Source organism: Triturus cristatus, chromosome 1_1, assembly GCF_964204655.1.
Source record: "Triturus cristatus chromosome 1_1, aTriCri1.1, whole genome shotgun sequence".
Taxonomy (NCBI): Eukaryota; Metazoa; Chordata; class Amphibia; order Caudata; family Salamandridae; genus Triturus; species Triturus cristatus.
Genome location: NC_140579.1, coordinates 1,271,818,354 through 1,271,844,259, shown reverse-complemented (window position 1 = coordinate 1,271,844,259; position 25,906 = coordinate 1,271,818,354). Strand labels below are relative to the sequence as shown.

The 25,906-nt window shown below is 49.5% G+C and overlaps 1 protein-coding gene and 1 long non-coding RNA gene across 2 annotated transcripts in view; one reads left to right on the top strand and one right to left on the bottom strand.

The window, feature by feature from the left end:
* Nucleotides 1–25,906, bottom strand: part of LOC146871942 (uncharacterized) — a 286,199-nt gene that overhangs the window by 222,349 nt on the left and 37,944 nt on the right. The gene's annotated exons all lie outside the window — the stretch shown is intronic.
* LOC146871941 (STE20-related kinase adapter protein alpha-like) overlaps nt 1,545–25,906 on the top strand; it is a 366,775-nt gene continuing 342,413 nt past the window's right edge. The window contains exons 1-3 of the mRNA XM_085652306.1: nt 1,545–1,601; nt 3,265–3,322; nt 18,054–18,082. Coding sequence (XP_085508432.1) covers nt 1,545–1,601; nt 3,265–3,322; nt 18,054–18,082 — 144 coding nt within the window. The remainder of the gene's footprint in view (nt 1,602–3,264; nt 3,323–18,053; nt 18,083–25,906) is intronic.

Below are 25,906 nucleotides of genomic sequence, written 5' to 3'. Positions count from 1 at the left end.
GACTGACTGACTAGGTGTGAGAGTACCTCTATGGATGATTGGTGGTATGTGAGTGTCTATGTAGGTGTATAAATGCATATGATAGTCTTGTACGGAGTGACTGTAAGTATGAGTGACTGTACAGGTGAGTGAGTGGAGGTGTATGTAGACCTAAGAGTTAATGAGTGGGTATGTAGTTATTGGTATTGGAGTATCTATGGTTTTGAGAATGGACGTCTGAAATTTTGAGTTGGTGTATCAACGGTTAAATTAGGGTGTGAGAAGATGCAGTAATTTATCACATGGATGACGTCATCAGTGATGTCATCAGTGATGTCATTTGAGATGTCATTAATGATGTCATCAGTGATGTCACTGACCATGTCATGAGTGATGTAATATGTGACGTCATCAGCAGTGCATTGCGGGGGCGCGAGTTATAGTTAGCTGAACTAACTATAACAGGGGAATTTCTAGGGTTTTGTACGAGGGAAATGTCCAGCTAACTATAACACCCCTGAAACCTATGTTTTTTTCAGTGAATTTCTAAGGTTTTTTAAATGCCAATTCCTAACTATAACGCCCCTGAAACCTTTGGTTTTTTCAGTGAATTTCAAAGGTTTTTTAAATGCCAATTCCTAACTATAACGTGCATGAAACCTATGGTTTTTTCAGTGAATATATATATATATATATATATATATATATATATATATATATATATATATATATATATATATATATATAATATATATATGTCTGCAATATATAATTGTATACAGGCTAATATTGAAATGATTTGAGAATGATTCTTTTTTTTAGCATTCACAGGGAAACCATGCATTGCTTGTCCTGAACTCCTGCAATCTAAAACAAAGGCAGAATTTCATGCCAAAATCACAAGTGAATATTACATTAATCAGATTAAGGTCCTTGCTACTCGAGCTGGGTGATTTTATAGAGCAGGGTGGACATTGGGAATGGTAAAAAAAGGATACTAGCAATACAGTTCTTAAAATAAATTGTTAATACATTTTGTATGTACTTGCTTGTTCCAAACACAACACTTAGGTAAAACCTTTGATTAATAAACTTGGTTTGCACATTTGCCACAACACTGTTTTAACCTAGTTGAAGGGTAAGTGCAGTCAGGTTGTTTTTACTGATCTGGATTTGAAACTCCTCTCTTAAATTACCTGTCTGGCCTTTGGTAAGGCAAGATTGCTTTAATGTAACAAGTTATAGAGAAATTTGAACTTCTAATTTGTTTGTGGTAGTCCATGCATTTTAAATGGCACTGTGCTAGCCTTGTTGACTATCCAGCTTTTATCTTCTCTAATGAGACTCAAATAGATATATATCTATCTTTAAGTTCATGAATGTTTTTACTCATGTACAAATACAAAGATAGTCCAGTTTATTTATTTTTTTAATTGAGGATTTTGTTGCCCCCAGCTGCATGTGCAAACAAAACAACATTTTAACTCCTTAAGTGTTGACTTGATTATGTGTACTCTAATTTTGCTTATGCAGCATGATAAATGTTGCTTCTTGTTTTCAGTGTGATGTTGGATGGAATTGCTGGCATAGTGCTACCAAACCTGGATTCCATGTCTTTTCTTGTAAGTGTATATGATTTATTATACTTCACTTCACCCCCCCCCCCCCCATCTAATCTGTCTCAGCCACTGTTTGTCTTGGGACTCCATGCACACCTTTTATAGCATTTCTTATACTCTGTTCTCCCTTCACTTAATTAGTCATTATTTCTATAGCTCCTACTGGTCCTTATGTATCCTGTATTGGAGCGTGTTTGACACTAGCAGTTTCTTTCTTCCTACTGCTGCTTGTTTTTATCATACTATGTATGTTCCTTATCTAAAACCATTCAGCTATTACTTTAATTGACTTTAAAAATATATGCTTAGCACGATGTTGCAGCTATTTTGTTCACTTTTGATTTGTTTATTTTAAATACTTGTTTTATTAAAAGTAGTAAACCAGCATTGACCATGCAAATAGATTTGGCTTTGAAGCAATGGTGTATGGTAATATGAAGCATTACAAGTAAAAATGTATTTGTGTGGAACAAAGAACTGTAGAATAATATTGGTGTAGGTTAAAAGGTAAGGTGACTGTTGCACTGTCAAGCCAGACCTAAATATCCATATAGGTTAATGACTGCCATCCTCCTATCTGTGCAACTACCGGAGAATAACAACATAAATTATCAATTATCCCAGACACTTCAATAACATTACAATTTTGTGTGTGTGCCCCTCAAAGTTAAAATTTAGACAGCTGGATAAAGCCGATAAAATGATCACAGCTGTGTGGAGGACACGCACTTTTTTTTGTGAAAGCACACAATTTAGGCCAGATCAAAACATGTAATCCTGGCTCCTAACAAGTATGAGCTGCCAAAGCCATTCTCTAGTGATGCTCACAAAATTGTCTGGCGACAGCTACTTCGTCAAGCCAGACCATAAACTACACAACCACATAAGAAAATCCTAATGACCCACAGCCTAACGAAATCAGCACCTTTGCTTTTGGGTAACTAACAGACCCAAGCAGGGGCCCAACCTAGACAGGCCCTTCTTGTGCGAGCTTCAAAGGGAGAAAGTACGTTTTTATTTGTAGGCCTTATGCCAGCCGCGGTCCGTGCTGGTGAGAGCGAGTGGGGCCCGGTGGGGGGGATTTCGACAGACGATGACGAGGAAACATTTATTATTTATTTAATTTTCCCTCTTCCTCGCCTGTGGAAATGTCCCCCCACCTGGCCCCACCGCCATACCGATCTTACCTGCAGGGACCGCGGCTGTCTTATGCCAGGCTGGCAAAGGTCATTTCACTGACCACACAAGGCTTCAGGCTGTCCCAATAACTCTTGAGTTTTGTACCTAGACTAGTGAAACATTGTATGGTTATTCAAAAATGTCAACATTATCTCAAAGAACGACAGTGAGATGTGCATAAGCACCCAGACTCCCACCCCATTTGGCTTCCTGCTGTATCTATAGCAGTGAATTGTCACCATTAAAAAGGGCTTAAACATTAGTATGAATGTATAGTGTGCTTTAACAAAAAAAGTTCCATATTGAAATAGTATATGTTTCTGATTTTACATTTTGTGGCAGTAGTTATGATATTCAGCAAGTGAGCTAAGCTGTTTATTACCCAACCATAATCTGTACTTGCATGTCTTTTGAAAAATCCTGTTAATGCCTTTGCTGCCCTGTGAAATATGCATGCAGAAAATAACTCTTGTCTTTTTCTCTCTAGCGGTGGGTGTCAGAAAAATTCATTGCAGAGGGCTTGAGGGATTTGGACCTGTTCGGAGGTAAGTATGTTGTGTTTGAGCTTGTCAAAAGACCTAGCTTTCTTTAACACCCATCCTCGCCACACATTAAACATCGAAGAACGCCCTTTGGGTTTTTGAGGTTATGCTGCATGGGAGAGGGCCTGTCAACTATGTTCCTGAAGTAGTGCTAGCCAGGCCTGGGAATACTTTGGTGTACTTGTCACAAAGGAAAGCTGCATACCGGCATCCAGATCTTGTTAGTGGTTTCGTTATATTTGAATTAACCCTTTAAAAAAAATATCAAACTTGGAGATTTGAAACTGGGCTCACAACATTTTAGAGCATTAAAATAAAGGATTATAAACCTAATGCTGTATACACAACATCACAAGTTGAAATTACTATTGCCTGTGATATTTGATCAGTAGGAAAATGCAGTAATAAAAAAAATTGATGACTATACTGTGTTTTGGAAGAAACATGTTACCAATAATTATAAAATATAACAAGCATTTGCAATCCAATAGGTCTCGCATTTATGCAGTTTGAGCTATTGGCATTGTACATGACAATGCCCTTTATTTATGTTTTGGTTTTCAAAACATAAATAAAAGGCATTGTCATATACAATGCCAATAGCTTAAACCCGCGTAAATGCGAGACCTATTGCGTTGCAAATGCTTAATGCAGTGCTTTTTAAAAGATATTTGAAAAGACTGGAAACCAGTACAGTGCTTTCAGAATAATACATATTAGCATCAATCATAGCAAAGCAAAACACTCAACTACAGCTTTGACTATTCTCACAAAATTAACTGATTGCCGGATGGCACAGTAAATGTACTAACGCCGGCCTGAGTAAGGCCTGGTGTGCTAATGATGCTCCAATGTAGACAGCCGCATTCTGCTGAGGTGCCGTGGGGCCGCCCCACCGCACAGACTCATCAATGGTGCGTTCCCAGAGCTGCCCAAAGGTGGGGTTGGCCTTTTGGCTGCAATAAGCTGCGGAACATTAGGCTGAATTCGAGCCAGTGAATGTATAAGAGGGGCGGTTTTACCCAGTACGTGCCCCCCTCCCCCTTAATGCTTTACCCCCACAGTGACATCAGGGTTTTTTAAATGGTAATTTCTGCTTTTCTGCAACATTTCATGCACAATAGACGTCTTGGAAGTCAAGGGAACACTCGTGTCAAGGCAACATGGAGTGTTTGTAAACAGGAGACAGGCAACAAAGATTTAGTGGATGATAATAAGACCACGGGCCCTGGAGTCCTCCTTTCATCCTCGCCATTATGCACGAAGTGCCTTTAGCGAGCGTTGGGTAAAATAAACTAAATCCAGAGGCCATTCAGCCCCCCGGGAATCCGGGCATCAGCCTGACAAGCCTGCTCCTATTGTTGAAAGCTGAGCTGTGTGAAAATCCGATTAAAACGGCGCAGGAGGAGGCCTGGTTTCTGCTCTTTCACCCCCTCTAAATCTTATGGCTGAGATCAAGTGACAAATCATAACATTGCAATAAAAACCCGCGCTGAAATGAAACAGAACGCCATGCGCCCGAGAAAAACTGACTTACAATTGTCGTGCTCTTCGACATGCGTTAGTCCTGCACGCAACTAGTAAACAAACAGCGAAGAACGTTGTCTTTGTTGAGGTCGGACCCGAGCTTCACTGATTGCGTGCTGGAAACAAGTACACTTGCACGAGTGAGGGGAATGGGGGTGCCCCTCCCCCTCTTGCTTTACATAACGCATAAAATGTATAGCATTCTTTTACTAAATCATATTTTTCTTTAAGCGTTCACCTCATTGACCTAAATAAAAACAAGAATTGGCCGCAGGCGCGTCTCGCGCTTAAAGTTTAAAAAAAAAAATGAAAAAAAAGACAAGCCCGGCGGAGCGTGGTGCGCGCGCACTTGGGGGCGGGGGAGCGCATTCCAGGCAGGGTGCGAACCCTTTGAAGTGCTCCCAAAAAGCAGAGTGCATGGCGGCACCAAGCGCGTGATTGTGCGCGTGCTAGCAAAGCAATCCGCTTTTTGGGAGCACTTTGAAATGCCCTTTTACAATAGTCTCGCTTTGCGATCGCTTACGCGATAGCAAGGCGAGACCTAAAAATGGATATCTAAATAAGCCCAGCAGACTGAATTGCCCTTGTGTGTGTGTGATGTTGTTTTTAAACTAACTAATCCTTAATTGGGTTCAGTGGTCCTCATAGAGTAGCATAGATCCTCTAGGTGGGTTTAGACATTTCATTCTCATCAATGTACAACTTGATCTGCAGGCTAACTTTATCAGAATTTTGGTCCAGTAGATTTCATCGGGTATTCAAGAAACCAGCCAGCTGAAGCAGTGCTGGTGGCTTCAAGACAACACTTGCACAATAGTCAATTTTTAAAAGTGGAAGTCATATGTCACCAACATTTAAAAAGTGAATGTTCCTAACCATGATCACCTAGATCATTGCTCTTGTCAGTAGTTGCATTTAACAATGCATCTGGTAATATTAGCTTACTCCTATCATTGGATCAAATAGCCATACCCTTAACCTATAACAACATCCTTCCCTGAATCCCTAATAATGTCTTATTGCCCTATAACCTTGCCTATCCCTGAAGTCTAGTAATCCCTTAAACCCCCCACTACCTTTACCCTTACCCATACCTAAAACTCCCTTACTCTCCCATACCCTTTCCCATCTCTTAACCTTTAAAATCATTCCTTCCCCATAATACCCTTATTTAATGCAATTAAAATCTATTACTTGCGTGATAAAGGTCTGTGTTGTAAAGTGCCAGAAAATAGCATGTGAGGTACATATATATCTGCAGGGGAATGACCACGTCCTACTTTGGTGACTTCTGAGTTATTAGTAGGTATAAAAATAGATTTGTACTCTGTCCACCTCATTGTTTGATTTTGTCAGCCAGGCAGTTAGGTGGCTAGGCCTAGAACTCCTCTCTACCTGTACGGTAATTCCTTCAGATGTTTTACCCCATGTTGTATAACAAGACTCCTTAAATAGAGCTCTAATACGCCAAAAGTTAAAACTACTTCTTTCAGATTATGAATAGAAGATGTAGGTGTTTTTTGATTTTCCTACTAGCGATAACATGTTTTGGGTAGCTTACCCATTCTAATTCCTCTAATGCTCCGTTGTATCCCTCCATGGCTCAACTGCTTCATGTGGTTAATAGTTTTTTAGGTCTCACCTAGCGTTGCAGCGCAAAGCGCTGCACGCTCGGCGAGAGATTTTGTGGATGGGGGGTTTTCAGAAAGGGGCTCAAAGCCCCACCCCTCATTTCCATTGGCTTGCGTCACCGTTTATGCTAAACGGTGGCCTGCTATTGGAAATGAAGGTTTTTGTTGACGCCCTTTCGCCTCCAATCCAGACTGGGTCGCCTGCTTTGCTGCTGTCGCAAAGCACTTTCTTATCTTTATGGGGCCATGTGTTTCTAATTAGAAACTCATGGCCCCATAAAGACATTTTTTGAATAAAAAAAATATAGACAATTCCAACATTCTTCGTCAATAAGGATGTTCCGGCACAGAGTGGAGAGTGGACAGTTCGACAGTGAGTTATGCTCACACTCAGCTCAGAGGTACCGGGGCTGAAAGGCCACAGTTCGGCCCCTGTCTTTGGGATGCAGTTCGGCGCTCCTTCTCCTTGAGGGTGCAGCTTGGTGCCTGGTATGAGGCTCGGAGGTACAGTTCGGCACTCGTTGAGAGGCCACAGCTCGGCCTCTGCTCGGAGGTACAGTTTGGCGCTTGTTGAGAGGCCACAGCTTGGCCTCTGCTCTTGGTCCACTCCCTCCGATCGCCCACATTCTTCATTTAAATGCTCCAACGGTTTTGTGACACATGAAAAAGAATGAAGGAAGAAGGACTCGAGCACACTGCATGTCACTGCCAGGGTGGCAAAGTCCTTTAAAAGTTGTAATTTGTAAATATGAATTAAGGCATAGTTATTCAAACATTTGCATTCGTACACGTGAATTAACAATGTGCCCCTTTAACAGACTTATTAAATGTGTTGGTGGGCGCGTGTTTCTTGGGGGAGGAAAGTATTTTAAACCTTTGAACTCAATAGTCAGGACTTCGCACTCAATTCTCCTGTCACGCAAATAACCATTTTTGTCACAAATAAACATCGTCATTTCTGATTCCAAAACATGATTCGCTGACGAAGGCTGTCTCTGGTGTTTTCGTGTCAACGGGCGCCTAGATTTCTCCTGGCATCGGCATCCCTTGTTAGCCCTGTCTGCACTGTCAGGTTCCACTCCCTATGGTTCCTACTGAATCCATGGTGACGCGTGACTTTTTCAACCATTAGTTAGTAGGTTTTGGGTAACCCCGAATTTAACCTAGCCTGTCGTCGCTATTTGTTTAGGACGGTGTTGGTTTTTTACCAGATGATGCTCCCTGCTTGACCCGGCTGACACACACATACAAATGTCCCATATTCCACACGTCGCCTGTAGACAGAAACTGCATCCGGGCAGCAGGAATCGCCACCAGGATGAACACCGGTTCAGAGCACGCAGATGAGTGAGAGGGAATGGGGCAGTTTAAATGGCCTGTACTAATACCCTTCTATTAATTTACTGCCCCATCCGTTTAATATGTGGCGTTTGCAGGAGGTGTAGGGTGTGCAGTGCATGAGCGTGTACCGGGAGGTAGTGTGTGTGTATGTTTGTGTGTGCAGTATTTGCAGTGGTCATCTGTGTGTGCGGGGTACCCGGAGCAGACTGCACAGTCCTGCCGGCCTCCACAACGCCTTCTGTTCCAGCTCCTTGTGCGTTGTTTGTGTTTGTCTGTAGTACAGCACCACAAACAGACAAAGTGTCTCGAGGCATAAACCACAATCTCTGGCTGGAGACAATGTTTTTTTTATTACTGTAAATGCAAAGTGGGCTGACACCGTCACTAGATGGACTGTTCCAGGAATTCTCCAAATGTCCCTGTCCTGTGTAGTAAATAATAGTATGTCTAATACATTATTTTATCCACGGCTCTTCGCACTCAGCGGGATCTCGGTGCCTTTGCCGGTGCTTTCACAAGTGTCAGATCTTGGGCCGGCCACATTCAGGTGTGAGGGTTGTACATAAGGCCGCAGCACAACCGGGTGAAGAGTGTCAGACCTTGGGCCGTCTAGCACCTGAGTGCCGTGTGTGGTGTGAGGGTTGAACATAAGGCAACACCACACTACCTGGTGAAGTGTCAAATCTTGGGCTGTCTAGAGTGTGGTTTGAGGGTTGTTGGTATGGCCACATCTAACTACCCGGTGATGGGTGTCAGATCGTGGGCCGACTGGCATCCGAGTGCTTGTGTTGTGTGAGGGTTTTACATAAGGCCGCACTACACTACCCGGTGAAGAGTGTTGTTAAATCTTGGGCCGAATGGTATCTGTGTACCCTGTGTGGTGTGAGGGTGGTTCATAAGGCCACACATCACTAACTGTGATGATACTTGCCACCTGGTTCCACTGCTTGAACCTGCTGTTACACATTCATTCAGTGCCTATGTGGGGCCTTGCTGGGCCTGTGGGGTTTGTGAGTTTCTGCCCAGGATCAACTGGCCTCTATCCATCTAGCGCCAATCAAGCAACAACAGAAACCGTGTCACGAACCCTACAAGAATAGTATAGAACAAGGGGCGCAGAGGGATGACGGGACAGAACTTAACTTGTTCCCTGTAATGAAGCATCATTCGGTGCATTGGCAGTGGTTAGTCCTATGGGGTCCGTGAGCACGGAACCATGGCCTCTTCCTACCCCCAGAATGTCACAGACTCTCTCCAGCTCATATGTGGCTTGAACTGAAGGGGGTGAAGAGCGTAGAAGAGGCGGGAATGGGACAGTCTCTGGGTGTACAAAGGTGGATGCACGTTCTGAGATTTCGGATAATAAGGGCGTGAGGCCTGACCTGGCCCCGGCCCCACAGCGCTCTACTACCATCCGTCCCCGGCCTGGAGTGCCCATCGTGGGGTGCAATGGACTCTGGGTGGTGTTTTTCTTCTCCATGGTTTGTGTCCAGTCATTGCACAGGTGAAGTGCTGGGGGAACCCAACCCCGCCTGCAGCCATAGATGCATGTGTGTGTGGGGGGTATTACACATCTAAAGAGGCTGTTGACATGTGGTAGTAGTTCACTGAGTGGAGCTCTTTGCTGACACTAGCATTTGACAATGGGGGCGCCTAGAAGAGAGATGGGGTGGAGAGTGGAAGTAACGGCTTCTCGTGCAGATGTGGAAACATTTGCAGCACTGTATGTAGGTGCGTGCGCGCCTCCTGCTGCTGTTCTGTACTCTGGGGTTATGCGACCTGAATATCATTCCATTGCTTAATAGTAGCAAATTTCATTTACAGTGTTCATATTAAACAGTGCGGTGTGAATCGTTACATGAAGCATTTTTTTAGTTAAGCCATTGAGCAGTGGTAAGCATAGTGCTGAGGGAGGCAGATACACAGGACAACAAGCATTTGCAATGAAATAGGTTTCGCAGTTACGCGAGTTTAAGCTATTGGCATTGTAAATAACAATGTCTTTTATTTATGTTTTTAAAAAGAAAACAAAAATAAAAGGCATTGTTATTTGCAATGTCAATAGCTCAAACTCGCGTCAATGCGAGACTATTGCATTGCAAATGCTTGTATTGATGGCTTGTGTAACTATTTATGAATTGCACACATTCATGGCCATGGCTCCCTTCAGTGGACTAGAAGATTATCAGATCTAAGTGTGAATAATATTAGATCATCTAAAGAAAAATGAGCCAGCTGAAATGGTACACCTTTTCTAAGGCAATCTAGTACTTCTGACAATATGGTTGCTATTTAAAAAAACATGCTATTTAAAAAAATCATGCTGCACAGAAGCTTGCGCTGCTGGGTAACATGTCTAAAAAACATTGTCAAAACTGTTAGATTTTGCATATGCCAAACCAGTTGGATTTTCTAATGCTTGTTTAAAAGTGATAGTCCTTAAAGCTGTCTTCCTTAATGGAAAATGCAAAAAGCCAGTCTCTGTTACAATGTTTATGTATCGCTTGCGCCGCGCCTGAACGCAAATGAAGCGCAAAGTACTTGAGGACGAACAGGGTAAACGTCCATCCTACTGAAAGGCGAATTAAACTTAAATTAAATAACCCTTTCCGAAAAACTTAATACACCATAAGCTGGTATAAATTAAACCTCATAAAAAATAGATATAATTCACAACATAAAACTCATTTAATAAAAATAATTCTGTGTCAGAAATAGCCTCTCCCCAACCACATCAATAATAGTGAAATCTGATAAAGACAACTAGCTGCAGATCCCTTACCTCTGAATTTCCCAAGGGTCAGACTAGATCCCGAAGTCTTTTTTCCGAACAGTACCCCTGTGTGCCGGCAGGTGGCATTGGTTGGTACTACGTGGCATAATCCACGCCGAAAGTGCCGCCCGCATCACCAATAGAGACACCACCTTGGCGCGTGATGTAAGTTCTTTTCCTTCTGCGACAGTTAGTGCTGATCCGCCAAATGAGCTACCTCTCTGTCACTTTTTGATATATTGTTTTTGACATTGTCCTTCTTTTTTGAGGAAATATGCTTCCTGGTGTGTCGAGGTAATGTTCGAGGAAGACCAATTTTAAACCGTGTGGCATCTGTCGATTACGGACCCACATCTAGTGTGCCGGTGGTGTTTTGAGCACGACTTTGCCGGGCCATGGCTTTGAAGGCTTTGAGGTAGTGGTTTCTGAAGCTGCTAGCGGCCTGGCAGGCGATTCCGCGTGACTCCCAGGAGCCCCAAGTCTTCTTTCTCCCACTTTAGGCCATCAGGACACTCCTTGTTCCTCTGCTGAAGCAACGAAGGAGCAATCTCATTAGAGGCAAAGTTCCTCGGAATCGTTGCCAGGGCTGATGCCGGGCCTCCCATCCTCTTCGGGAGCCAGAGCGACCCCTGCTCAAAGTAAAGGATTTTATTAGGACATGCGCTCTGTGTATCTGAGCAGACTGACCCCTCAGATGCGCCTTCGGGGTCAGAGGGCACCCCCCCCCACGGGTTCAAGGCTGATGGCTCTTGCCTCAACTCCGACAGGCCCCCTTTGATCCGATAACTGATCCGTGCCAGTGCCGGTCATGCCATGGCGACCTCCCCAGACCTTGGCACCGATTCTCCAGACAGTGCCAGCCCCATATACATTTACAAATCCGACATGGAGCCGAAACAGTGTAGATCGACACAGATTTTGGCATCGACAGGACCCATGCAAATCAGTCTGACCCTGTGCCTCATGGAAACAGTCCAGCCCGAACTGCCAAGCCATGTCTTCCCTGGACCGGAAACAAGCATCCTGGGACCGGTTTCTGGGACAGGGTGAGACGGATTTCCATATGGCCAGGTCTGAACTGTGGTGGCGGAGTGAGCTAAAGAATCATGATGGATTAAACCCAGATCAGTTGACTGAGGGTGAGTGCTTGCAATGTTCAACATTTCGTCCATCATCCCCTTTGGTTTTGCTTTGTTCGCCCTAAGTTGGTAGGGTATGCCCAGACGTGGGTCCCTTGCTCACTTTGCCACTGGATTCAAGCTAGCATGGCTGATGACGGCTGATTAGCCAGAAACCGGTCCCAGGATGCTTGTTTCCAATCCAGGGAAGACATAGCTTGGTAGTTCAGGCTGGACTGTTCCCATGAGGCACAGGGTTAGACTGATTTGCATATGGCCATGTCTGAAATGGGGTGGCGGAGTGAGCTAAAGAATGATGATGGATTAAACCCAGATCAGTTGACTGGGGGTGAGTGCTTGCAATGTTCAACACTCCGTCCATCATCCACTTTGGTTTTGCTTTGAGCCCTATTCTGAAGCGCTAGGCTTGAGGAATTAATGGGATCGGTCACTGGACCCTTTAGAATACCAATTGGAAGGCCAGGAAATTGGCTGGTGTGAGGAACTCCTGGATGCCAGTGGTTTAGACACATCTCCAGGCACTGCTATGCTTTATCCTCCTACCATGGCTACAGAGGAAGGAGCGTCTTATACCACGGTGGTGAAGAGGGCAGCTGAGGTCCTTGATCTCGAGTTGCCCTCGGTAGCAGTCAAGACTAACATTTTGACAGAAGTCCTGCAGCTGGGAGCTACTTCTTCAGAACCCTTGCTTCCTTTTAATGAAGCACTGACCGATGCCCTTCTGGGAATCTGGTCCAAGACCAGTACATGGGCTCCTGTAAACAGGAAAATTGCCCACTGCCACCGCCCCACACCTGGGAACCTGCGTTTCCTTACTCCATACCCCACCTCTAAGAGCTTGGTAGTGTAAGCCTCTACGTCCCATGGCGTGTTCCCTGCTGCACCTCCTGACAGGGAATCCAAGAGGCTGGATAGCTTGGGGAACAAAAGGTTTTCTTCCACCAGCCTTGCTTTGCGGTTGGTAAACCGTGCATGCTTATTGGGCCGCTACTCCCACACTCAGCGAGATACAATAGCACAGCTGCTGCCAAGGTCCCGGAAGAGGCCGGGGTCGTACTCTCCCAAGCAGTAAAAGATGGGAGGTTCAGCAAAATTTGGATATGACCGATTCGCTGGGCAGAACGGTTTTGACGATAGTGGCACTTCAATGCCACACCGGGCTGAGAACATCTGGCTTTTCAGGGAATGCCCAGGCTTTCCTCGTGGACATGCCCTTTGATGGCAATAGTCTCTTCGGAGACAAGAAAGATTCTGCACTGGAATGCTTTAAGGACTGGCCCTGGCCAAGGCCTTAGGCCTCTCTGTTGCCCCCTGTCTACCTATCGCCCCTTTCATGGCTGCACCGCCTTCCCAGGCTGTGTGAGGGCAAGGTCGTGGTTCATACAGACCCACAGGGGTCGGGTGGACAGAGGTCGTCTATCCACCGCCACTCCCCCAGCAGCTGCAGCCTCTATAGGCCCTCCTAATCTTGCCCTCCAAGATCATTGGTATCCAGTTGGTGGCAGAATAAGCCATCATCTCCACCACTGCCAGTTCATAACTTCGGGCAGATGGGTTTTACAGATTATTTGAAGGTGCTACTCCCCTTCCCCTTGGGCTCCATCTCACGATCAGAAGACGGAGGATCAATTATCCTTGCTCCACGAGGAAGTCACTGCTCTCTTGCCCAAGGGAGCTATAGATAGGGTTCCGGTGTCAAAAGTAAGCAGTGGTTGCTATTCCTTCTACTTTCTGCCTCCTAAAAAGAACAAAGGGATTCGCTCTATCTTTGATCTGAGAACCTTCAAACTCTTTCTCAAAAAGGAGAAGTTCAGGATGCTCATGTAGGCTCCGGTATAGTCTACACTTGACCCAGGAGACTGGATGGTAGCGTTGGACTTGCAGGACTCCAATTTTCATATTCCCGTCCTGCCTGCCCTTCGGCGTTACCTGTGGTTTATGGTCTGCCACGAGCATTTTTAGTTGATCGTGCTCCCCTTTGGCCTGACCAGCGCCCCAAGGTGATGGCGGTGGTCGCAGCTCATCTGCTGAGATCAGGGGTGCCAGTGTTCCCCTATCTTGACGACTCGTTGCTGAAGGTGGGATCGCCCCAGGCTGTTGTCTCCCACCTCTAGACTTGCTGGGGTGCACTATTAACGTGCTAAAGTCACACCAGACTTCCTCTCAGAAGCTCCCTTTCATCCGAGCTGTTCTGGACACTGCAGGTTCGGGCTTACCCTCCTGAGCAGCGTGTCCAGGATATTCAGGCTATGATACTGATGTTTCAGCCTCTATCCTGGATTTCGGTGACAATGAATGAAGATGCAGGAGGCCATGAGGCCCAGTAGACTACTAGTAACGCATGCCAGGTGGCATATGTGGGCTCTGCAGTGCGATCTGAAGTTACAGTGGGCACAGCTTTAGGGGAATCTCTCCAACATGGTCCAGATCTTGGAGGGAACTACAAAGAACTTGCTGCTGTGGCTCACGAACCGCGATTGGGTCCAATGCAGAACTCTCTCCCTTCCCCAACTAGACCACAGTAATGACAGATGTGTCACTCCTGGGATGAGGCAGCTATCTGGGAGAGGTGGAGATCAAAAGACTGGTCTCCAGCAGAATCCGGACTCCACGCGAATATGCTGGAGCTCCGAGCGATCAGACCGGCATTAAAATCCTTTCTACCCTTCATCAAGGGAATACTGGTCCAAGTGTTCACAGAAAATACCACCGCCATGTGGTATTGCAACAAACAAGATGGGGGGGGGGGGCGTGGACCCTTTACCAAGAGGCCCTGCGCCTCTGGAAATGGCTGGAACTGCAGGGCATAACCCTGGTGGTTCAACACCTGGCAGGTTCCCTGAACGCCAGAGTGGACAAACTCGGCCATCGATGCCTAGCGGGTCACAAATGGCGTCTCCAACTGGAGGTGGCGCAAGGTCTCTTTCAGCAGTGGGAAGCTCCTTGGTTATATCTGTACTCTGCTGAGAATGCAGTGTCTGCAGTTTTGTGTGTTGGAGTTTCCAAGGCGGCTCTCGCTCGGAGACGTTTTTCGTCTCGAGTGGAGCTCAGACCTCCTGTATGCTTTTCTGCCCATACCACTTCTGTCTGCCCAGAGTTCTCAAGAAGATCAAGAACTACAGGACCCAAGCCATCCTTGTGGCTCTGGACTGGGCACGGAGAGTCTGGTATCCTGAGCTTCTCTGAATGAGCTTCAATCCTCTGATCAGGCTGCCTCTTTGGGAGGATCTTCTGTTGCAGCAGCAGCAAGGGAGGATCCTCCACCTGAACCTGTCAACTCTACGCCTTCTTGCATGGCGATTGAGCAACAAAGGTTGATAGCTTTCGACCTTCCTCCCGAAGTCTGTAATGTTAATTTGGCAGCCATGCATCCCTCAACCAAGACTGTTTATGCCTGCTGGTCGAACAAATTTGTATTCTATTGTACGGAAAAGTCTATTGACCCTCCTCCCCCCTTTTCTGCTTCTCTATCGGATATCCTTCTTTTTTATCCTTGCTCTTACCCAGCAGGGCTCTGCTCTGAGTACTCTCAAGGATTAGCTTTCTGCTCTGTCTGCCTTTTTGCGGCTGTCTGACCAATCCTCTTTATTTAAGTCCCCTATTGTGAATAGGTTCCTTGAAGGTCATGTACATATGTTCCCATCTTCCCTTTTATTATGCCACAGTGGGACCTTAATTTGTTTTTCACATTTCTGATGTGTGCTCCCTTTGAGCCTTTTCATAATTGTCCCCTCTGTCTGCTCACCATCAAGGCAGCCTTTCTATTGGCAATAAGATCTGCCCAGAGGGTGAGCAAGCTACGGACTATATCATCCAAGCCTTTATTCCTGTCAGTATTTCCATACATGTTGGTGATTCGCACTAGGGTCTCTTTCCTGCCGAAAGTGGTAACACCTTTCATGTGGGCAAATTGTCACCTTGCCCAATTTCTACGATCCTCTACATCCCTCAAAATAAGAGGAGCGACTTCACTGTCTGAACCCAAAACGAACGTTGTTCTACCTTGACCTCACAAGAGCGTTCCGGATGGACGACCAACTCTTCGTGGAATATGTTGGAGTGAATATGGGTTGGGCGGTAAAGAAACAAACCATTTTGTGTGGGTCATTCTCTGTATAAAAAAAAAATCCCTATGCTCTGGCCAAGAAGAAGCCCCCTGAGGGCTTAAGGGCTCATTCCACCAGGACTAAAGCTGCTACCACTGCGTTGGCACGTCGAGTCCAAGATCTAGTCGCAGATTCCTTACAGACCCACCCCTCCTCCCCACTGTGCGGACAAGCTTCTAGGGTAAGGGCTGATCCCGTTCAGGTTCCTAGATTAAACACACCACTTTCTGTGTGCTTCATGGTTCTGCGTTTCTGGTGTCGAAAATTGTGAAAAGGAACTGACGTCAGCATGCCGAGGTGGCGCCTATATAAGTGACGCAGATGTTGCTTCAGGAGCCGGCCGGTGCCACATACTGGCGCACAGGGGTTCAGCGCGAGGAAAAAATCTCCTGGCTCCACTCTGACGCTTGAGAAATTCAAAGGTAAGAAATCTGAAGCTAGATCTTGTGTCTACCAGATAATACGTTACTGAAGGTAAGTAACTTGTTCTTTAAAGTCCAACAGACTTTCTTTCAAAATCGTTCTTTTAAGAGTCATTATTAAACGCAGCGACGTTCTAACATGCTCCGTTTGGCACAAAGCCATCTAAACAGCAGTCCAGGCTGCAATCACCAGAGGAAGATCAGGAAAAACGAGCGTCACGATGCAGGAGAGAGGAAACAAGTGGGAGTTGAAGATCTGCCTTGAGCCTTCTCTGTTTAAAAAAAATTATTGCTCAAGAACCACAAAGTTTGCACGTGCCCACACTTTTCCAAGACTTCTTTAAATGAGTAATTTGTTTCCTCGTTTGTCAGGTTTGTCTTGGTTCCGCAAGTTTGAAAGGGTTCACTTTGTTGTGATAATGATTTTATGAGAGAGGGTGTGCATATCGAAAGCATATTGTGTTGGTAAAGAGCATGGGAGAAGACGCCCTACAGATGCACTTATATAGAGTGCTCGTTCGGAAATTAAATTTTAAAAAAGTACCTTCAAAGTGAGTAGCCAGTGGAAGGACACTGGCCAGCGATTGGAAGCTGTACTTGGTCCAAACTCCATGGCATGGACAGCAAAGCAGAGCAAGATGTGAAAGCAAACAATGTGCTGGCTAATCAGAAGCACGTAAATTAGAGCGACGTTGGTAACTACAGATAAGTTCTGGTAGGTATTAGTCGGGCTCTAAGCCCCTTTTAAATGTCGGTTTTTTTTTAATACAAGAGATCAAGAGATTTCACCAGCACAGCGCATACGCTGGTGAGGCGAAACCTAGAGAGGGGTCTGTGCTTGACAAGTACATTGCTGGTGCATTCTCTAAGAAAGACTGCCACAAGATCATTCTTGCATATCCAACTAACCACATTACTTATCTTGCTTTTATCCCCTCTTGTCAAAGTATCCAGGCATATAATGTTTCTTTGTCAAGCCAAAAACTTTATAATAGCCTACTCTTCTTTATTCGTTCCCATTCACTGTACTTTTATTTCATTCAAAAAGCCTTCAAAACTTTCTTTTGCTGCAGTTCAAAAAGGCTTGGACTACAGACCTTGCATTACACCAAATCTCTGGTACTGCATCTCTGTCAAGTCCAGCGTCCGTCTGCCACCCACCCACCCATTCCACTTATGCGCCACATTTAGCTACATTTCTCAGTGGTAGACTGTGACAATCCAGGCCCCTCTCTTTCCAGGTTCTCTGTTACTACATGAACCTTTGTGATCTGCTGTGAGGTTACGGCCTATGCACATTTGTATAGCCAAAGGTTGTGTTTAAACCTATAATAAGCAAAGTTTACTATATTCCTTGACACAATTGAGCTAGTAGTTTTGCATGTCGTGTATTCCATAAAGAAGCAATGGCAGTAGGATTTCTTGAACTGCAGATGTCTCCAATTTAATCAGATTACTGTAGAAACACCCTGTACTACAGACTGTGTGAGCACCCCTCTATCAATGAGAAACTGGTGTTTGGACTATAGTATCATAATTACTGTTGAGCCCAAACAATGTCCATGAGATTGTTATCATACTGCATGCCTATCAGCCGTGCATATTTAACTTTTTCTATTCCTAATAGATATTCTATATTTTTTGTTTTTAAGTGTTCTAGTGTAATCTTGGGGTGCTGCTTATTTTGAGGGATCGATGTGCTTTCACATTTCCCTAAACAACTCGAACCTTTAAGTCTTGTTTGGATATATTTTTGCTTGTGAAAGAAGCCAACAGTTCATGTCTTCCCTTCCAGAGCAGCCTGGAGGTGCCGCTAGGAGAACAGTAAGTGTTTGTGCCAGCTGTAGTAATGTGCTGCATGCATGGAGGCTGACCCGTGGACTTTGGTTTTGTCTTGAATCTCTCGTCTGTAGTTTGCTTTACATGCTGGCCTGGGAGGGCTTTCCCCTGGAAACTGGTGAGGTGCGGGCCAGGAGCAGAGACACAGGGTAAGGCTCCTTAGACCTGCTTGGTCACCGCTGCCCCCATTTCGAGAGGATTCTTAGTTTTGTCCAAAGCACAGGGTACTTCTCTTGTATAGCTCTTGATCTCACACCAAGTAGAATCCTGTGTGAAACCCTCAATGTTTTGCCTTCTTTTTTTTGATAAACAAATTTTTATTATTTTGAGTGACACAACAACGAAAACATTGAGCCTGTCTAGCCACCAATTTACAATCATGCAGCACAAGATCACACCACCTCCCTGCCCCCACCCAAAGCCCCCCCCTGCCCCCCCTCCCCCGAACCACATCCTCATAATACATTGCCCAACCATTTCCCCCAGATCCTACGGTATTTCTTAAGGCATCCCCTCGCCTGATAGAGAGTCCACTCCTGTGCCGCACACCAGTCCACCCCAGTACTCCATTTGGCCAATCTAGGCGGCCGTGGATGCTTCCAGGCCGCTGCAATATCTCTTTTCGCCACCATTAGTGCTGTCATGAGGAATAGCTTCTCAGCACGTGTGCCATCTAGACCATCGGTGATGCCCAGAAGGGTGTGTCTGGGGTCGTGTGGCACCACCCAACCCAAGACCTCCGTGAGATCGGCCTCTATGCCCCTCCAGTAACCCCCTAATTCCGGACACGACCACACCATATGGATGAAGTCGGCCGGGTCAAAACCACAACGGGGACAGGCCGCGTCAGCGGAGAGGCCCGCACGGTGTAGACGAGCCGGTGTGAGGTAGGCAGTATGAAGATAGTAAATTTGAATAAGCCTCAGCTTGGCGGAGGCCGTCACCAGCCTGGGGATCTTAAGGGCATCCCGCCAGTCAACCTCGTCCAGGGGACCCACCCACACCTCCCACCGTTCCCTCAAGCCTTCCCGGGCCACGGGGTGTTATTAACAAGAGAGCGATGTATTCGGGATATGCCCCCCCTCCCCAGGTTGCCCAGCAGGACCTGAGCCTCTGGGGGGCTGTGGTCCGGCAACCTAATGTCCAGGGGTGTGTAAGTACGTATGGCATGCCGCAGTTGGAGGTACCTGTAAAATTGAGATGAGTGGAGAGAGAAGCGCGCCTGCAGCTCCGAGTAGGAGCACATGCGTCCCCCCGCCAGACGTCCCCCAGCTGGGAGATGCCGAGCAGGTCCCATGATTTAAAACCCTCCAGGGCCGCAACGTCCCGCAGCCACGTCCCATGCCAGAGTGGAGTGGCGCGAGACAGCTTCCCGGTCCATTGGGTATGGCGAAGCGCCGCTCGCCAGGCCAGGAAGATCGCCTTGGTGATGTCTGGACAGGGGGCGGGGATGGGGGCGCCGTACAGGCGGTCCAGAATGCAGGAGAAACCCAGGTCCTCTAATTCCACCCCGTAGGCCGGGTCGGACCATCCCCCCCCAAACCAGTCATGAATGACTAGGAGGCGGGTGGCCAAATAGTAGAGGTAAAGATTGGTCATACCGAGCCGGCCATCGAAGGTGGGCAGGCGACATGTCGACAGGGCCAACCTCGGCCTCCCGCCACCCCAGAGAAATCTAGTCGCCAGCCCGCCCAGCTCGCGAAACCAAGGCCGCGGGAAGGACACGGGAGTGTTCTGCAGTACATAAAGAAACCGGGGGAGAATCATCATTTTGTAGAGTGCCACCCTCCCCAGCGGATTGAGCGGGAGCGACTGCCATCGCATCAGGTCAGCCTTGGCCTTCTTGACTAGGGGGGCCACGTTAAGAGCCCAGCTCAGCTCTGGGAGAAGGGAGACCCAGATGCCCAGATATTTGAAGGACAACCGACGAAGGGGAATACCATCCTGCCAGTCAAAACACTCCCGGGAGGGGTGTAGAGGCACAAGAACTGATTTTTGCGGGTTGAGATAAAGGCCAGACGCGCGGCCAAAGCGGCCCAAGATATGGAGAGCGCGGGGACCCGAGCGTGCCGGATCACTAAGATACAACAGAACGTCGTCCGCATAAAGGGCTATTCTGTCCGACTCACAGCCCGGCCACTCCCAGCCCTGGAGGAAAGGATCCGCTCGGATCAGGGCAGCAAGGGGCTCCATTGCAAGAGCAAAAAGGAGAGGCGAAAGTGGGCACCCCTGCCGCGTTCCCCGGCCGACCTGAAATGGCTTCGACAGTGCCCCGTTAACCAGCACTCTGGCAAGGGGGCGCGCATAAAGGACCCGCACCATTCCGACAAACTTGGGGCCAAAACCCATGTGGGTCAGGACCTCGAAGAGGTAGGGCCACCCAACCGAGTCGAAGGCCTTCTCAAAATCGGCGAGCAGGCGGGTGAGATATGGAGAGATGCGATGGCGGTGAGCCAGGGCCACGTGAAGGCGACGAAGGCAATGGCGGGTGCCTCGGTCCGGCATGAAGCCACATTGGTCCGGGTGCACCAAGTCTGACAAAAAGGGCCGGAGCCTCTGGGCCAGGACCGCCGCATAGAGTTTGATATCAGTATTTATAAGAGAGATCGGCCGGTATGCCTACCTATCACAGGAGGGTGGCGTAGACTTGGGCAGAACCACAATCGTGGCTATGTCGGCTTCCGGAGGGAAGGAGCCGTTCTTGGCCGCCTCGGCGTAGAGGGCACCCAACCGTGGGACCAGGTGGTCCTTATAGGCGGCATAAAACTCCTGGGGGAAGCCGTCCGGACCTGGGGTTTTCCCCGCGGACGTGCGCCCTATCGCGTCCCCAATCTCCTCATGAGAAATGGGGTCCTCCAGACTCTCCCAGTCACTGGACCGAAGACGGGGAAGCCGTAGATTACTAGCGGCCAGCAGTGAGACCAAGGAGAGGTCCGACGCCCGGGCCTGGTATAACTGCGAGTAATACTGAGCGAAGGCGTCCGCGATGGCCACGGAGGAGGATTGGAGCAGTCCATCAGAGTCAGTCACCGCCGGGATAATTCGCGATGCCCTGGGGTAAGTGGCCAGCCGATGCAGCAGCGCACCATTCTTGTCACCCCATCCATAAACCCTCGCCACCGAGGATTGCCAGAGGAGCTTAGCCGCATCAAGCGACCGTTGACGGATCTCCTCCCGCAGAAGTCGCAGTTGCCGAGTCCCGGCCGGATCACCGGTCCCCGAGAGAGATTGCTCCAGTCGTAGTGCCCGGGCCTCACAGGCAGTTAGCCGCTGAAGTTGCGACTGGAGGTGCCGCACCACCTGTGTTTTGGCAGCCCCCCTGATGGTGGCCTTGCAGGCCTCCCAGAGGGTACCCGCCGAAGAGACCGACCCGTCGTTGATGTCAAAGTACCGCGTCAGGGCGGACCCCACCTCCCTACGAAGCGTCTTATCCTGGAGAAACCAGGCGTTGAAGCGCCATACCTGGCGGACCCTACGAGGCGGAGGGCCCAGACCCAGGAGGACCGGAGATTGATCGGATATCCCCCGGGGAAGGATGCGGACGTCCTGGATGCCTACACAGTCGGCGGGGGGGACAAAGATCGCATCAATCCGCGCATGAGTATGGTGGGCGGCCGAGGTGTGAGTATACTGCCTTGCGCGTGGGTGCCAAATCCGCCTTGCATCGCATAAGCCCTGAGCTTCCGCCCAATTCGCCAGCTGCTTCGCCGGCGCGGGGTGCCGAAACCGGACCCGAGGAGTCGAGCTGCGGGGCCGAGACCGCGTTGAAGTCCCCCCCCAAAACAATAGCACCCGGCGGGAGAGTTGCCAACAAAGATGCGGTGTGCGATAAAGCTTGAGATAACCCGGTAGGCGGTGCATAGAGTGACAGAAGACTGAGCGGCCGACCCTCAAGCGTGCCGCAAATGGCAATCCCCATCCCTTGGGGGTCATGAAGCACCCGGGTGAACACAAAGGGAAGGGAGCGGCGCAACAGGACGGCGACCCCCCGCGATCCGTGCGAGAACCCCGAGTGCCATACCCGGTCGTATCCGTTGCGCGCCAGAAAGGGACATTTCTCGCCCAGCAGGTGGGTCTCTTGGAGCAGGAGCACGTCAGCCTCCGCGCGCTGGGCGTACTTAAGGACGGCAGTACGCTTGAGTCTGTCTGGGAGGCCGTTCACGTTCCAGGACAGAACGCGCACCTGAGCCTCAGAGGGCGGGTCAGCCATAGTAGTGATAGGAACCGAGCGCGCCAGGAGTGGAGCGGCCAGGGGAAACCAGGGCTACGGATCCCCCGCTAGGGGAAGCCAACGGGCAGCGCAGGAAAGCGATCGGTGGCAGAGCCCGTGCGGGCGGCTGCATGGAGAAGCGCAATGAAACGCAAAGTGCGGTGCTGCATAGGAGGCTCAAGGAAAAACAGACCCAAACCAAACCAAACAGTCCCCCGAGGAGGAACAACCAACCGATATCCAACCCCAACCCCACTCCCCCCACCCTACACTTCAAGAACAGAAGCATCTGTCGCCCTAACTAAACCAACAATTCCAAAGCCCCAAGCCTAGGCGCTCGGGTGTAGAGAGCGTGGTGGAACCCTCCTGAAGCACGGATTTCAATGTCTCGTCCTAGGTTGCTGTGGGAAAGCATGAGATGACAAAGCCCCCCCCGCCACCCGGCAGGGCCGCCGCCTCCCCCTGTGGATGCATGACACAAACCGTGAGTCATATAGCAGGACTGCGGGAGAGGTCCGACAGGTCAATTTGCACAGGGAGGGGATATTGAGACCCGTCCAGTGGAGGCGACAGGCGGCGCCGGGACCCCCCAGCCGCACGAGAGGAGGTGCCAGAGGAAGCCGATGAGTCCCTCACTTGTCTCCCTGAGGTGCTCGCAGACCGGGTCCGAGCCGTCGCCGCGCCGCGGCGTTGTCGTGAGTGCGTGCGCTTCCTACGCCGCGGTCGTTGGGACCCAGCTGCACCGTGTCCCCGGGCACAGCAGTGGACGACACCCCACCGGGTTGGCGCAGAGGTCGTTCCTCAGTGAGCCAGGTCCAGGCCGCCCTGGGAGTGTCAAAGAACAGAGTCTTACTCTGGAAAACGACACGAAGGCGGGCCGGGAATTGAAGCTGGTATTGGAGGCCCAGGGAGCGCAGCTTTTGCTTGACCTCCGTGTAGGAGTGGCGTTGCTCCTGGACCTCCCGGGTGTAGTCCGGGAAGACCATAATGGTGTGGTTGTTGAAAGTCAAAGGACCGCTCACCCGTGCCTCCCGCAGGATAGCGTCTCTGTCCCGAAAGTTGAGGATCTTAAGAATAAAGGGGCGCGGAGGGGCTCCCACCGGGGGTCTGGCCGCCAATGACCGGTGCGCCCTCTCCACCACGAACCAGGTCGACAGACTGGCCACCAGCATCCAGGACTTAAACCACTTTTCGAGGAAGTCATCTGCTCGGCCAGACTCGACCCCCTCCGGAAAGCCCACCAGGCGAAGGTTGTTGCGACGAGCGCGATTTTCGGCATCCTCTGCCCGCCTGTGCAATTCCTTGGAGTGGGTTGTGAGTTCCCGGACCTGGTCCTGTAGAAGGCGAATGTCATCCTCCGCCGTGGAGATCCTGGATTCCGTTTCCGTGATGTGAGCCGTGGCGTTGCGGAGGTCCTGCCTCAGGAGCGCAACATCGACCTTCACCTCCCCAACCATCCCCTCCAAGGATGTGCGAGAAGCATCAATGGCCTGAAGGATGACGGCCAAGTCCTTGTTCGGGGCCGGCGCCCCTCCTCCACCCGCACCCGGCGGGTCCGAGTTCGCGAACTGGTCAATCCGCGTCTGGTGGGACGTCGCCGGTGGCTTGGAGCCCTTTTCCTTGCCCATGGTAGACCCAGGGGGCACGTGCCGGACACGGGGGTGGGCACAATGGACCAGCAGGCGGCTCCCACCTGCCAAGCGGAGCAACCCCCTGCAACAGGCCAGGAGTGGGGGGGTTCCACGAGAAGGCAAATGGCGAGGGTGCGTCCTATCCCCACCGATGGAGGGCCCTGAGCGTAGTCGACACGCACCCCCTCATATGGATCTGGGCCGCGCCGCCCTCACCACGTCCCAGGCCTCGCGCTACAGACTGCGCCCGTGGTGGACCTCCAGCGATGTACAGCGCACCGGCCGGCGAGGCGCCGTCCACCGCCCCAACCCAACGGATAGACCAAGTCACCGGGGAACTCCTCGTCCACCCCAGGTCCGGATCCAACAGCCGAACCCCCCCGAGCACCAGGCACAGCGCCAGGGAAGACAGTCAAGGCGCGGTAGGGGGGGGAATTGCCTCCCTGTCAGCAGCGACCCCCGGGAAGGGCGCAGGGTAGGAGAGATCCGGCACAGCTGCTCTCGCAAGGAAAGTCCCCGCCTCAAGTGCGGCGACCGTCCGCCGGGTCCGGCGGGCCCGCAACGCCTCCGGGGCCGCCCAAACAGGAGTCCACCAGAACGGGTCAGCGAGGGGCCTCCTCAGGCAGCGTCGGCCCAGCACCAGGAGGTAGCGGACATCAGCAGCGGCACAGTAGCAGGGCAGTCAGGTCAGCGGGTAAGTAATCCTTGGCCGTGGAATGCAGGTCTGAGGTGAGCTGGAAGTTCACGTCGTTCAGTGGTGCCACAACCTACTTTCATCCAGCCACATGTTTCATCGCAGAGGTCGGCACGTCATTGGCAGCAGCCTCCTCAGTCCGGGAAAGAATTTGAAAGATTTTACTGCAGATTAAAGTGGCATGGACTGAAGCTGGAAAGGCCAACTCAAACCTTGCTGGGTGCAATGAGCTGGCCGCTAATTATGCGGAATTCGTGGAGGAAGTTTCATGGACGCACGAGTCTGACAAAGGCCTCGTTGAAACAAATCCACCTCATAGAACGTATGGAGCTCCGCCGAGAATTCCACCAGCCGGATCCAGCCTCCCAGCTCGGGCCGATCTGCCCGCCGATTCGGACCTCCTCACCCTCGGGGGGCGCTCACCATCCGCTGCCCCCCCGGCTCACCTGGGGTCCGGCACCCGCTCGAGCTCCGCTTCGATGATCCTCCGGTCCCCGGCCTGCCGTTGGTGGCCTCGCGGCCTTCGCCCCTCGGGGTGCGCCGGGGGCTCACCTAGCCGACACCGCCGGCCGCGGGACCGGCCAGGCGTGTCTCAGGCACCGGCGGAGCCCACGGGCTGTCTATCTCAGCTCCAGCTGCATCGATTCAGGTAAAAATCGCAGCGGGGGCAGGGCAGCAGCTCCTCAACACTCGGCGGTCATCTGGGCACACCTAGGACAGCCATAACGGATGTAGGGCGGATGCGAGGGGTCAGGCATCCAGGAGCCTCACCTCAGTGCGGCCATCTTGGGTAGCGCCACCTAGCGCCCTCCGCATGTTTTGCCTTCTTAGATAGACTGTTTGTACCATGAATGATGGAGATAATGCTGCATATGTTTAGTGTTTGTCTTGTGGTAATCTGTAACGTTTCATAGATCTCCATTTTGGGCAGGAGGATATATGGCTGCACATTAAATTGTGAACACTTATTTGAACGTTTTATTTAAATTAAAAAGTCAGTTTGCATATACAAAGTTGTCAACCAAATATTAAAATGTTATATAGCTAAAAATAAACAATGCTATTAATTTGCTGCAAAAAATATTCTTTTGGAAGCATTTGATGATTTATGGTATGTAAAAGTTTCAAATCTTACTACTGGTTTGCATTTCTCAACTGCATATTGGATTTCATAAATGTGTGCTATCCTGCATAGCCAAAGGGTATCCTTAAGGTGCCTACATTAGATTGTTTCGTTACTAAACTATTTTTCGGACGGAGGACAAAAAAGGTAA